Here is a 15,738-nt window from a genome sequence, read left to right as displayed (position 1 = left end):
AGTCACTCCTCATAGACGTGGGAGGGAGGGAGGGCAAGACCAAAGAGCCTGATGGTGTGGAAAGCAGTTACTCACCTCACAGCATCAGGAGGAAGGAATGCACAGCCGTTTCAGTGTCATTGTTGGCTATTTAATCAAGCATCTCATAAAAATGGTAGAAAATTCATCAGGCTTCTCAGTTCAGTTCACTGTTTTCTGCTCCTCAAAGATAACATCAAACTGATTCTTGTTTTTCACCTCTGTTCAGCTTGGCTTACCCTGCTAGAAATTTCCTCCTATCAATGGGGAAGAGTCATTCTTTTCTCCCAGTTTGTTGTGTTTACTATTCTGCAGGTGCCCTTTGAATAATAACTTCCTGACATGGTGTCTAATAAATCTATCCACGCTGAACCAACACGAGGGCACATAAAAGCCAGGTGTGGGGTTCATTTTCCAATAATGATGTATTTTTACAGACCATTTCTGCAGAGTCCACTTTTAAAGGGTAGTTAAACTTTCTCTAATAGTGATGAGTCAAATGCTTTTTATAACCTGCAGGTTACCATAACACAAGTTGTCAAGTTCCTAAAAGAATTCCTAGCCAGGGTGCTGGGACTAAATGGCACAGCAGGAGGCACGGGCCCAAAGCCAGCCTCGCCCCAGGCCTCCCCAGGTCCCTAGGAGCTAATTCCCCTCCGTCACCGCAGGATTTGGGGGAGTGGGGAAGAGCAGGGCTCAGTCCTCTGTGTCTCCTAGGAAAATGACTTCATCTTCCTGACCCTCTCTCTTCCTCAGTCCCTCATAGGATTATTTTGAGAACTAAGTTTACTAATTCCAGCTTCCCATGGGGGTACAGAGTGTCACTGCGGGATGACAGAAAAATTAAGAAGGTGGGTAGTGGTGATAGCAGCGCAACATGAGTGTATTCAGTGCCCCAGGAACTGTGCATTTTAAAATGGTTAACATGGAAACTTACTTATATATGTTACCACAATAAAAAAAATCTGCCTATAATTATAAAGGGGAAAGCCCTGGCTGGGTGCTAAGTTGGGTAAGAGAGACGATACATCTATGCATCTATCCCAGGTCAGGGCACATGTAAGAATCAACCAGTGAATTCATAAATAAGTGGAACAACAAATCAGTGTTTCTTGCTCTCTCTTTCTCCATCTCTCTCTAAAATATATTTTTTTAAAAGAAAAATTTAAAAAATACAAAGTAAAAATCTGAAAATGTAAGTTAATAAATGGTGAATGTGTCTGAAGCATCCCATTATGCCAAGTTTATTAACTGTTCAATTTAGTATTCATAAAAATGTCCTTATATTGGAAAATAATTTGTAGATTTACAAAGTGGTTAAGAGCATAGATTCTGAAGCCAAATTGCCTGTGTTGAAATTCTGGCTCCTACATTTACCATGTTACTTCCAACAAGTTGTTCAACCTCTCTAAGTTTCAGTTTCCCCATTCTCTGTAATCTTATATGTAAAATGGGGATAATTATATCACTAACCTCATAGACTGTTGAAAAGATTAAATAAGCAAAACACTTAGAGCAGTACTTGGCATATTCTAAGAACTAGATGTGTATTTAAAAAATATTTTGTAAAGGAAGAGCAAAATTGCTTTTATTTGCAGATAATACATGTCCATGTAGAAAATCTAACAGAAACCACTGAAAAACTACTAGAATTCAGTATGTCAAAGAGTGCAATATAAATACAGAAAAATCAATAACTCTTTAATATATTATTTTTATTTATTTATTTTAAAAAATATATCTTTATTGATTTCAGATAGAGGAAATGAGAGGAAGGGAGAGAGATAGAAACATCAGTGATGAGAGGGTCATTGATTGGTTGCATCCTGCACACTCCCAACTGGAGATCGAGCCTGCAACCCGGGCACGTGCCCTGATGGGGAATCGAACCCTGATCTCCTGGATCCTAGGTTGATGCTCAACTACTGAGCCACTCCCAGCCAGGCTTAATATATTATTAATAAACAGAAAATGTAATGGAGCAAAAAAAGTCCATTCACATTAGTAATAAATATTATAAAACAACAGAATTAAACTTCACAAAGAATATATTACACCTATCTAATATCTAAAAACAAGTTTATTTAGAAGATTTTAACACCTCAAAATAACTAAAGACTTTTGGAGTTAAATTACATTTAAAAAATAATAATTACAGAATAAGACATGCTGTAGAAAATATCAAAATTTATTATGAAATTATATTTGGAAAGAGAGAGAGAGAGAAGCCATAAGATCAGTAGATCAGTAGACCAAAAACAGGCTTATATCTATGGGAATAACACATGATAAAGTTGGCATCTCAAATCAAAAAGATTCATTAGTAAGAGCCAGATCATCACTTGGTGATCTGTTGGAGAAGGGAGAGAACGTTAGATCTCTAAAAGTAGATATAAAAAGAATGTTTTATGTCTTACACAAAAACATTTCAGGATAGTGGATTTAAAAATTAAACATAAAAAAAATGATAGGCTAAAAGTAAATACAAGAGAACTTTAAAATATACACTCAGGTTAGAGGAAGCCTTTCTAAACTATAAAAGCTAGATTGGCTAAGTAGTAATTAAAGATTCTCTATAATGAAAGACAAAATTTAAAAGACAAATAATAAACAAAATAAAATATTTACTGTACATACAAGAGAGAAAGGTTTATTAAGGGCCATAAGACATAAAGAGATCCCATAAATAAAATAAAACACAACTTAATAGATTAAAAAAACAACAACAACAAAACAGCAAAAGATATGAATAGGCGATTTATAGATAGGAGTCCAAGAGACCAATAAATATTTTTGACCTGTGATATTAGCAAAAATTTTAAAGTTTGTCAGTATTTAGTATTGATGAGGGTGTAGGGATATGGATACACCCACACTGATTATGGCAGGATGATAAATGCTTTTAAGAGCACTTTGGCAATATCTTTTACAGCTGAACATACTCACTATCTTCCATTTAACATTTCTACTTCTAAGAATTTTTTCCCAATCAAGCTGACAATTGTTCTAAAGATACATATAAACTGTGGTACCACGTGTAATGGCAAAAACAAGAAAATTACCTTGATGCCCATGCTGCTTACATGGTCATTAAAAGAAATATTTAGGTAACCAAAAAGAAAGGTTGAGTTAGACCTATATTTACTAACATGGTAAAATGCCCAAATCATACCAGTGTTAATGAATAAAACAAGTTGCAGAAAAATATATATAGTATAATCTCATCTGTGTAAATTTAGTATTAATAATCATTTTTATATATAACATATTATATATATTAAGAGGTGGTCAAATATGCATCAAATTATTGACAGTAATTCTTAGGAGATTTTAGCCTTTTACATTATATATTCCTGTATTTTAATTTTATATAACTTACATTGAATTGCTTTTATACTTAGTGAAAATAATTTATTAAATGCATTGGAAAAGAGAGGAATAAATCTATTTGCTCTAAATAGTCATAAAATTTATTTCAAATTTGTCTTAGGCTTAATCTATCATATAGGCTCTCAGTTATATATGGACACATTTTTCTACATGAGCTGTAATATATACATAACTATTTAGAAACTTTGGAGTAATATTCAAAGCCAATTCCTTAGTTTGGGAGGCTGGATAAATGAAGATATTCTACAGTTTATCATAATGAGGTAAATACCTAAATCTCCCAATACCAATCATTCTGACTACAATAAATTCATTCTCTTCCTTCTTTTATATTTTGTTATCTGCCAACTCAGAACTTCCAAGAACATATTACCATGTAGTGCTCCCTTCCAACATAGTGCTCACAGGTAAATACATACAAATCTATGGAGGAATCATAGACACTTATTAAGAACCTTTTAAATGACTAAAGTTGCATCAGAGTCAAAGTGCATGTTATAATAACATAGTTATGGCTCTCATTAAATACAAAAATATTGAAGAAAACTGTTACAAATCACAAAATATTTAGTAAAGTGCAGATGTTTCTAATGAAGTATAACATTTGTTTTTCAAGTGAGATAACTAAAACGGAGCACCTCTACATATTTGGTTATTTCTTTAGGTGGACGATGCTGAAGAGCCTGAGAAAGCAGGAGAAAATAAAGCACCCAGTAAGTTCCAGTCCGTGGGAGTGCAAGTAGAAGAAGAGAAGTGGTGAGTACACATGCATCGGTCCTCTTTCATCTTCACGTGGGCAAGTATGGTACAAGCATTTTTCCCCGTGATAAACCAACAGGATTCAGTGATATTTCCCATTAACTTTTGGGAGCGTTTAGAGGGAGAGCTCGAAACATAAGCCGATTCCCTCCTCTACTTTTGCAGTAGAGACCACTCCATTTAAGTTTGAGCTAGAATAGTAGAGTAAGCACATCACATTCCCCTACACATAAGCACTGTGCGTATTACTGTTGTGTTGCAAAACTATTTCTCTTCAAAAAACCTTCCTATTTGGCACTGTAAACTTTTTAAGAGAAGAGGACTTCTCTTATTCCCCTTTTTCCCCTGGCACATAATAGTGTTTGGTGTTTAGTATGCATTCAATGAATGGTAAAGGATGGATGGATGGATGGATGGATGGATGGATGGATGGATGGATGGGGAAAAGGAAAACGAGAAAATTCCCTATCATTATCCTGAATCACCCATTCCTCTAGAATGCTCTTTAAAATCAGCTTTTTCTAGAGTCATAGTATCTAGAAATGGGAAAGTTAGAGGTTCAGAAGGTCACAGAATCCAGAGGTATTTCTGAGGTCAGTACATTTTTTATAAATGAAAACATGATCCAGAGAGGTGTGTTAGTTTCTTGATCAAACTGTGAGGACCATAATGTATGGAACTCTATTTTTTACCCCCAGCTTCTAGAACTATGCTTTACACATACTAAATATACAGCAAATCCTGGTGAATAGAGTAACACTACAGTTATGGTGGGAAAAAGAGCTCTATGTTATAAATCAAGACATCATCTCAACTCGGCCACTAACTTTCTGTGTGTTAATTAGGAAGAATCAGTTAAATGTCATCCATCCATCCATTCATCCATTCATTCATTCATCTATCATTTATCAATTCAGTAAATATGTATGGAATGTCTGCTATCTGCAAGGCTACCTGTAACATATACTGAAAATCTGAAAAGAAGTCATGCATCAGTTCATGGAAGGAGTTCTATTTTAGAGCCTCCTGGTATTCACACTGCTCTAGCATCTAAGAGGCTTTCTATATAATTGTATTTTATATAATTATACAATGCCAGAAGCCCAGAAATTTGTGTCACTCTTCTACAAACTAATATGACAAAAATTAGCAATAGTGATACATCTACCCATACCCAATGACCCAGTAATCACATTTATGGGGCTATTCTAATGAAGTCAGTCAATGGAAGGGAAACAATTGTGCAACATTACCTATTATTGTAAAAGAAAAATATTAATTATCAAGTGTTAAACAATAAGAGAATGCTTTTGTAAATTATAGCATAACATCACCAAGATAGAATATTACACAGCTATTAAATGTAATTTGTAAAAAAGATGTGGAAACATGAGAAAATTCTCATGATACAATGTTAAGTGAAAAAGTTGAACACGCATATATAATACCAATGTATAATATTCACAAAGATGGACAAGGGCTGAAATGTAGTCTGTAAAAATGGCAGGTTTAGGAGTGGTTTTTTTTCCTTTACTCTAAAATGTTTACTTATTGTATTTACTGAAAGTTTTGGTAATCATTATTTCTGAGCCAACCTTTCTGGCATGTGTTTCTTTAATTAAGTGTTTTAGAAATTTTTTTGAAAATGTAAACTTAGGAGACATGAAAGATTTCACCGTAAGGAAACATATTTCTTCATTCCCCACCAGCCTGACTTGCTTGTTTTCCTCAATGGTGTAGTGATTAAGAGCACAGACTCTTGAACCAGAACACCTACATTCAAGTCATGGCTCTGCCACATAGTAGCTGGGGGGACTTGAGCAAATAACTAAATATCTTTGTGCCTTGGTTTCCTTATATGTGGAAAGGATAATAGGCAGTTTCTGGTCTGGCATATAAGAAGCTTAGAAGTCCCCATTCTGTCCTAACAAGTGAAAAGCTGAACAAATTGAAAAATCAACAACTCTTCTTAAATCAGGCAGAGAAGTAAAGTCACAGGACAGACCACCACCCCCAAAATTGGAGAGACAGACAGACACAGAGAATCAATGCAATCCGAATAAAAATCCTGGCAAGTTATTTTGTGGATATCAATATACCAATTCTAAAATTTATATGGAAAGGCAAAAGACAATAAAGCTAATACACCTGGCCAGATATCTCAATTGGTTAGAGCATTGTCCCAGTATGTCAAGGCTGTGGGTTTTTCCCCCCATCAGGGCACATCCAAGAAGCAACCAATGAATGCATAAATAAGAGGAATAACAAAACTGATGTTTCTTTCTCTCTTTCTCCTTTCCTCTAGGAGAAAATCTAGATAACCTTAGGTACCATGATGACTTTCAATACAATGACAAAGTCATTTAATGAATTCTTGAAGTTTGTAGGACGGTCAGTTCCTTGATAAACTGAGTAATTTATTTTAAATTTATTCTCCAAAGAGCTAACAGACCCAATTTTGGTGCTTAACTTTCTAAAACACACCCTTCCTCAAAGGTCACTTCATAGTTAACCTCCGTAAAGTAAATAAGCATTTAAATTGATGCTAATGATTCTTTTCAACATCTCCAAAAGAAATCCGTTGTCAAATAGTCAGGGATTACTTATATCTTCTGTCTCTAATTATAATTCTTTTTATAACTTTGCTGGTAGTAATTCATTTACATAGGAGCTTAAAAAGCAAATTGGGAAGATGAAATTACCTAATGACAGACGGAGGATTTTCTTAAATTATCTAGTGATAAAGCTGAGACTGTTGTTTCCACAATGAATGGTCAATACATTCCATCTCTTCCTTCCTCAAATAAACAGACTGATACTCTACAGTAACCTAACAAAAAGTGGAAGAAAGAAAATTGAGCCAAAGAAAGAGATAGTACAAAAAGAGGAAGAGGAAGGCTTTGTAACAGGCCAAGAGACTCATTATCACCTTTTGAGTTTACCACAAATTAGGAACCAAAACTAATAGAGCAAAGTCCACCTGGCTGATTTGTCTGTTAAAGGGCAGACTTGTAAATGCAGGGTGCTCTCCAGTGTTCCAAATCAAACAAAAGTCAGCAACTCATTAGTAAAAAGTAAAATGCACTAGGTAACTGACTGCTTTAAGGCAGCCATGACATCTTCAAAATGCCATTGATAGCAAATGTGCCCCGTTCATTCTCCAAGGCTGCCCCAGGGTGGGGCCCTGCACACAGGAACGCCGTCGAAAGGTCACTAGTTAAAATGCCATGGCAGTGCCGAGCCAGGGACAATGAATGCATGTAGTTTTGAAACAGGACTGCTTATCTTAAGTCCATGAAGAAACTCCTTATCTCCATCAAACATTAGCTATCTTTCCTCAATTCCTGTTTCACGGGTTGGCTAGCGGCCCTGTTTGACGGGATCCACACGGCATGTATTTGCTGACATGCAGGACTGATGCTAAACAAAGCAGGCAAACCTTGTCAACTCCTCCCCCAGGAACACTCACCTCTGCCACGGTTCCCTATGCCAGTGCTTCCTAGCATCCTGTCTCCATTCTTTCTGGTCCTTTTGACTCTCCCCAGGAATTTGCATGAGGTCTTCCTATCTTTCAAGCTGATAATTAGCAAATCTAATAAACCAATCCTTTCTATTTACTAAGGTGAGAAAGCTAAGAGCCTCTCAGGGATCTCCCCTTTCCTGCTAAGTAACAATTGTGTTTCAACAGTGGTTCAAACGAAATTTCTTGCATTAACCCACTTTGATGGGGTTTGGAGCATTTGAAAAAACTGATTTTTTACATATATGTGTGTGTGTACATATATATAATCTATATTTTCTATAATTGAATAATCTAATAATAAAGAAAATAAGATAGTATTTATATATTATAAAAATTTATAAATTACAGAAATAAAATCCCCCATAATCTTATCCATTAACCATGAATTAATATTAGTATAGCTTTACCCATACTTTTTCCAGGAACATTTTATTTTATTTTAATTTATTTTATTTGAATTCTATTTTATGTTTATTAGAAAAACAAAGCAAAAGCATCAAACTTCCCTGGGCTACTTGTTTCTGACCATATTTATTTTTCATAAAAGCTTAGCAGACACAGCTAAGCAACTTGATTTCCTACTGTGAAAAGTTTCCAAACTTCAAAATTATCAGTATGAAGATACTTTCTAAAATATTAAATAGTCATTGAATCTCACTCTATATTGATACCCTAAGGCTGCCCAGGTTGAATTTTAAGACCTTCCACTTAGAAGTTACATGATCTTAGACAAGTATGTTAATACATGAACAAAAATTATATATATCCCAAAAGGTTGTTAAAAGAGATAAATGAAATAAGAAAGTAATATACTTAGTTCACTGCCTGGATATAGTAAGCATAGAGTAAAAGCAAATAGTAGTAGTAGCAGTAATAATAGTATTGAAGTAGTATTTGTGTGTGTATTTTAATTTTTTTTATTTTTCAATTACACTTTACTTTCAATATTATTAAGTATTGGTTTCAGGTGTACAGCATAGTCCTTAGACAATCACATACTTTACAAAGCATTCCCCCAGTATTTCCAGTACCTATCTGCACCACACCTAGTCATTGCAATATTATTGACTATACTCCCTGTACTCCCTAAGCTGTAAACATCCACATCGCTATTCTGTACCTACCAATTTGTATTTCTTAATCTCCTCAGCTCTTTTACCCCGTTCCCCAAACCCCCCTGCCTTTTGGTATCTACCAGTCCACTCTCTATGTCTATGAGCCTGTTTCAATTTTGTTAGTTTATTTTGTTCTTTAGATTCCACCATAAGTGAAATCACATGATATTTGAGTTTCTGTGACTAACTGATTTCACTGAGCATAATACCTTCTAGGCCCATCCATGCTGTTGCAAGTGGTAAGAGTTCATTCTTTTTTATGGCTGAGTAATATTCCATTGTATATATGTACCACCACTTTTTTAACCACTCATCTATTGATGAGCTGTTGCCAGATCTTGGCTATTGTAAATAATGTTGTAATGAACATAGGAGTGCGTATGTTTTTTCAAATTAGTGTTTTGGGTTTATTTGGATAAATACCCAGGAGTGGAATTGCTGGGTCATAAGGCAGTTCCATTTTTAATTTTTTAAGGAAACTCCATACTGTTTTCAATAGTGGCTACATTTCCAGGAACATTTTCAAAATTGTTGAAATCATCCTATGTATAAAATTTAGTACTATTTCTTTTCTTTTTAAAAAATTTATTTTAGAAAAGAAGGGAGAGAGAGAGAGAAATACAGATGGAAGAGAGAAACATAGATCGGTTGCCTCCAGCACGCACCCAACCAGGGATCAAACACGCAACCCCGGTATGTGCTCTGACCAGGAATCGAACCCACCACCTTTTGGTTTATGGAATGATGCTCCAACCAACTGAACCACACTGGCCAGGGCTAAAATTTAGTAATATTTAAAAAATCAACTAATGTTATAGCAAAAGTTTTCTCATTATTAAAATTTTTGACGAGTATTTCTTTTAATGACTACACAATATTTTAAAATATAGATGGGCCATAATTTGCTTCCCCTTTCTTCTGCTATTGAATATCTACATTATTTCTAGACTGACTTTTGATTAAACATGGTGACAAAATACACACATCTATCTCTGAGGCTTTCTGAAACTACCTGATAGCACAAGGATTTTGGGGTTTTTTTTACACATATTGCCAAGAATGAAGAGAACAGGAGAGGGAAAACACACAGACACACAGATACACACAGAGCCAATTTGAAAGCTGGAAGGCAGATAGACAAGTGATAACCGACTTACCTGACCAGAGAAACAGAATCTAAAGCCATTGATGCAGAAGTCCAAGACGTAACTTGATTTAAATTTTAGAACCAACAAAAGTCATGGCAACTGACTGTGTTGGGCACTCTGAAAGTAAAATGAAAGTGCAGCTAAAAACCCCTTGAATCTGCAGAGCCAGTGACAGTCCTTCCTCACTGTGGTAAAAGACTGGAGGTTCCTCATTTTCAGAGGCTAAAACAAAAGGGTCTCTGGTCTGGAGGACAGTGGCACAGTTGAGGGCAAGGTTACTGTGTTGAAAATAAGAGGCTAAACCAGGAGGGTAAGTGGAACTTTACAAACAGTGTTGAGGCACCTGCCCTAAGCCTTGCTCACTCAGCTCCCAGAATCCTGGCAGCCAGGAAAATTCCCTCTAGGCCTAAGTAGGGGACAGTCTATTGTGGACAGCTGACCAGCCTGAACCCAAAGACCCAAAGTTACCAACATCAAGGATTTTGCAAGGGAAAGTCCCAGCCAGATCAACCTACGAGGAAGGTTAGAGCGGATGAGCCCCTCTTCCAGTCCCAGACTTCTGACTGGCTTTTAGGCCTGGTCACAATAAAGTAGTCATAAAAGCAAGTTCTGACTATTGATCCAAATTTACAGTGCAATTCTGTCAGGAGAATGGAAAAATACAAGGACAGACCAGAAGTGCGTTTGTGTGTGTGTGTGTGTGTGTGTGTGTGTGTGTGTGCACGTGTGCGAGAGAGAGAGAGAGAGAGAGAGAGAGAGAGAGAGAGAGAGAGAAAAGCAATATATGGGGAGGAGGGATGATGATGAGGAGAGAAATCTAAATCTTCATCTCTCCTAAGAACAAAAACTAAAATACAAAAATATAGCAATATTTGTTATTTCAAAATAGTGTTTTTAAAGTAGCTCCCTTGGAGCAGAAAAATGGGTTGGTAATTTGTCATTTTCATAGCTAGCCTCATAGAATCATTTGATATTTTAAAACTATGTGCATGTATAATTTTGATAAAAATAAAAAGTGGACTGATCAAAATAGTAATGTATAACCTTGTGATAAATTCCTTTATCCAATAAATATTTTCAAAATTTCAGATTATTCCACTTTCTGAAATGGAATTACTGGGTTTAAAAACTCATACATTAAAAAAAAAAATTGATATCCATTTGTAAATAGCTCCTGAAATAATCTCTATCAGTTTACACTCAGAAGGAGATACTTGAGGGCACAAATCCCATCATATACTTTTTTTGTTTTGACAGCTTAATTGAGGTAAATTGATACACAATAAACTATACATATGTAAAGTGTACAATTTGGTGTTTTGACATATATTTGTCAAATACATAAGTATAGAAAATTAAACTATTACCACGATCAAAACAGAACACACCTGTCACACCCAAAGTTTCCTCCTGCACCTGTATAGTCAGTCCCTTCTTCCCACCCACCCTTTCCTTCCCTACCTATTCCACCACTTGCTTTCTGTCTCGTTGGCATTTTCTAGAATTTTATTTAAATAGAATCATGTAATATGTACAGATAGTCCCCAACTTGCTTTGACTTAAGTTTTTCAACTTCACGAGAGTGCAAAAGTGATAGGCATTCAGTAGAAAGCATAACTGGAATGTCGGCTTCTGACCCTTTCCTGGCTATCTGTGCGCAGCAAGATCCTCCCGCACGATGCTGCGCTGCGGCAGGGAGCCCGAGGTCCCCGTCCCCCGGGATCTCTGGGGCAACCAACCGATGCTCCCCAGTGTGCAGTTCCCTGCTGCCAGCGTGTTTAGGTGACAGTGAATGTCTTCAGTAGTGAATGTCTTCAGTAGGATTTGTGTGTTTGGAGGTATGTGTATGCAAGGGAAAGCCAAGATCCTTTCACTTATGTTGATGGATGTAAATGAGAGCAGGTGGATATTTTGGTGATTTGCATAAAAGCCTCTGGTCTTTCTTATCTCCAGTTGGTGGAGCCATCTCCTTCTCTCCTAGCCTACCTTTTGCACATTGCAAGATAATACGGAGACCTCCAGGGGACACTTAATGGGGGGGGGGACTTGCTGGCATCAAAATATGCTTGAGAACGACACCTGCCCTTTCAGCAGGTCTGTGATTGAGGCTAAGGTGTTGGAGGGAAGTGCAGCAATCTGTTATGAGAGCTGCTCTCCGTTTCTAGAAGCACATGCCTCGGGGAAGAAGATTATTACACTTTTATCACCAAAATTACCTCTATTTCTGTAACATTTTGAGTTTTTAAAATCTTCCTTGCTTCATACATTCAAATTCATGGTGTCATAACTGAGTGGAATAAGCGTGTGAGAGGTAGCATTGTTTTCTCCTTTAACAAATGTCAACGACTATCAATGATCTCTTTTGATTGCAAATTATTTAAATATGTAAACGTTGGGCTTCTAGCGATTTGTGCCTTTTCAACTAAGCAGAACATGGAAACAAATTCCAAAATTGAGACAGCATCTTCTGACAGCCAGTCCGGGAACCACAGACTTGGAAAGATCTCTGGCAGTCGAAACAGCCCTCCTTTGCCAACTCAGAAGCTTTGGCTCAATCCCCACTCCTCACAGTTTACTTGGAGCACTGCACAGCCTAATACCCACTATTGATCTTATACAGGCTTTGGCAAACGACCTCTTTTCTTTGCCAGGTTAACAATACCATGATCTAGCCAAATAGTTTCTTACAGTGCACCTGAGTTTTAAAGGTGTGGCATTCCTGCATTTCAAATTTCAAAAGCCTGAAACTTGGCATAATTCCTGATATGCCTCATACACTTTCTTTTTTTTCTTCCTTCCTTCCTTTCTTTTTTTTTTTCTTTCCTCCTTTTGTCTGTCTTTGTGTCATTTCCACCCCTCATTCTTTTTTTACACGATTTTCAAGATAATTTAGTTTAAAAAAAAAAAAAAAGAGCATCTAACCCACAAGCCTATGGCCTCCATTTGACCCAACAACAAGGCCGCAATAAAAAAGAATTGTGAGGGAGACTTCTGGGGCTTTTAGTTACCTGAGGGCAATAGCCAAGGAGTGACCTAATGCTCTGGTTGCTGAGAGAAAGCAGTCCCTCCTGGGGCACAGTCAGTTCAAGGATGCTCTGTTGAGACTCCTAACCCAGGTTTTGTAGTGATGACCCACCACCATACTAGCACCTGCCCAGCTCGTACTAAAAGGAGGCTGGCAACATGCTGGGTCCTCTTTGAAGCTATCAGATGACAACAAGCCCACTGTCGTTATTTTCCATTTCCTCCCTTTATTTTATTTGACAAATAAATTACAATTATTTGAAATAGAAAGAGTCTTTATGTTGAAAGCCTATTCCATTTTCCTTTGCTTAAAGAGATCTTCATGGGCTTGGCCAGGTAGTTCAGTGAGTTAGAGCATCATCCTGATACACCAAGGTTGCAGGTTCAATCCTGTCAGAGCACATGCAAGAATCAACTAACGAATGCATTAATAAGTGGAGCAACAAATTGCTCTCTCTCTTCCTCTCTCTGTCTCTCTAAAAAAAATCAACAAATAAAAAAATAGAGATCTTCAAGCAAAAGGATGTCAAACACAGAGGGTTTTAAATAACCAATGGATTCTTGTGTTAAGGTAGATTTAAAGTTTGTCAATAAGACAGTGCGAACCTGCCAAGCCGGGCATGGCTCAGAGGTTGAGCATCGACCTAGGATCCAGGAAATTGCAGTTTGATTCCCAGTCAGGGCACATGCCCGGGTTGCGGCTCGATCCCCAGTCGGGGGCGTGGAGGAGGCAGCCGATCAATGACTCTCTCATCATTGATGTTTCAACTCTTCCTCTCCCTCTCTCTTCCTCTCTCTGAAATCAATAAAGACATATTAAAAATAAAAGGTACTAAAAAAAAAAAAAAAAAAAAGACAGTGCTAACCTCATACAAATGGGAAGCTGGAGAGTTCCTCTCCCCTGAATGTGGGGGCAAGGGTTGCATTAGGCCTAGGTTCTTCCATGCTCTGTTCTAACTAGGAAGCTCATGGGACAAGAAGCATGATCCTCTTTTTTAGAAATTCTTGACCTCAATCTCCTCACCCCACATCTTTCTTTTGACCTATCCTTTATTTTCCATAAGGAGATGTCTCGGGTTCTTACATCAGTTAAAGAGTGCCATTTCACGAATACCAAGATCGCTGCATTTTGAGACGCCACATCTATTGGCCTTGACGGAAGGCTTAGTGAAAAACACCTGAAGTCCCCTACAAAGAAAGAGCAGGTCGGACCGGTGTTTCTCCTCCTGAAACTAGATTTAGCCCTGAAAAGCAGCCATGAGGTGAATGAAAAAGAGAAAGATCACCAGAAGCCAGAGGACTCTGCAGCAGAATGACTGAGTTAGTCCCCTGAAGATGGTTTTATGACTTGAGTCCGCATGGTGGAGTGCCCTGCAGGTCCAAAGCGTGTGTGTTCTGAAGATAATGACTGTGCTTAGTTTTTGTTCACGACTTACTTTGTTTAGACAGTCCCATCAAACAGAAGAGACAAGAGTGGGCCTCTGCGATTCACCATCTATGTGCTGACTTGTAACCTGTTGAACAGAAAAGTCATGAAAGGGGGGCAGAAAATCCTCTAATTGAAATATAAACTGGTTTCATAGAAAGAGCACAAAGCAACAGCTGAGGTGAATTCTAACAAGTGACTTTCCCCTTGCTCTTCAGAACAGACAGGGTATTGTGTCCCATACTGGTTGATCCGGTCTTTAGTTTCGTGGTTTTTTGCTCCTTAGGCCAGAATATTGGCTGGTCTTTTTTCAGGAGTTGTAATTATTACATCTTGTGCCTTCAGGGCATGAAGGATCCAAGGAGCTTCGATACTGGAAATTGTGGGTTTGAAAATAGCAAGACCCTGGGTTCAGCATTTAGATTTTTAACAGCAACCAGCAACTGATCTATTCTTTTCAAAAATGCAGAAATTAATCCAGTGACTCCCTCTGTGGTTTTCTCAAAAATTTAAAACAACAGCAACTTGATTGCACCCTTCACCAATAAGGAACTTTGCACATGAAAGACTTAAAAAGTTTTGTAGAGCAGAACATTCTTTGAAAGCTCTTGGGTGGAAGAAAGCACTTGCTTGAGGAACTTAATTGATAGAAACAGTGCAGCCTGGACAGGGCTGCCTGAGTTCAAAGGCACCGCTTTTAATCCCAAACCATTTTCATTTTACTTAACTTTTATTTCTTTCTGGGTGACTAAACTGCAAACTTCTACTAATCTACTGCCAAGTAATTTTTCTTAAGAAGGTGGATACTTTACAAGATTCATAGCCAGGATCCTCTGTCAAGAATGGCAGTGGTACAGTTTTGTGTAGATAAAAACAGGCACAAAAAAGTAGGTCATTCTGTTTTGTATGTGAAACAGACTCTGTCTCTGGCAGGTTTGCTCCACTTGAAAACAATAAGGCACTAGTCCGTCTTTAAGTCTGGAAATGTAATGCCTCTGGCAGTACATGATCTTGGAGAGTGGAGCCTAGTGTTTTTTCATAGCTGGGATTTTGTGTTAGTAGAACAGCCACAATGTCAGTGTTGCAAGGGAGAGTCATCCAATTCACACATATGCAGCTGGAGAGAGAGTTCAGCTTCGGGAGATGCCACTTAACATTTTGGGGATGAACAAGAATACAGAAATGGCCCATCACAGCCAAGACATAAGTGGCTCTCCTTCCTTTCATTGCTAGTACGAGAGATCTCTAACATCACTTTCAGACTTTCAGACTATGTAGTTTTTTAATTTGAGAGTTTCAAAACTTATAAAATGACCAGGTATAATACCTTCAACA

At 37.4% G+C, this 15,738-nt stretch overlaps 1 protein-coding gene across 14 annotated transcripts in view; it reads left to right on the top strand.

Moving 5' to 3' along the window:
* DLGAP1 (DLG associated protein 1) overlaps nt 1-15,738 on the top strand; it is a gene marked incomplete at its 5' end in the record, with an annotated part of 591,758 nt that overhangs the window by 548,030 nt on the left and 27,990 nt on the right. For all 14 annotated transcript variants that reach the window (XM_081149669.1, XM_081149663.1, XM_081149671.1 and 11 more), the window contains one exon: nt 4,073-4,164. In XM_081149669.1, coding sequence (XP_081005795.1) covers nt 4,073-4,164 — 92 coding nt within the window. The remainder of the gene's footprint in view (nt 1-4,072; nt 4,165-15,738) is intronic.

Source organism: Miniopterus schreibersii, assembly GCF_964146895.1.
Source record: "Miniopterus schreibersii genome assembly, chromosome: 10".
Taxonomy (NCBI): Eukaryota; Metazoa; Chordata; class Mammalia; order Chiroptera; family Miniopteridae; genus Miniopterus; species Miniopterus schreibersii.
Note: the sequence above shows the minus strand (reverse complement) of the source record. Positions and strands in the feature narration are given on the sequence as shown.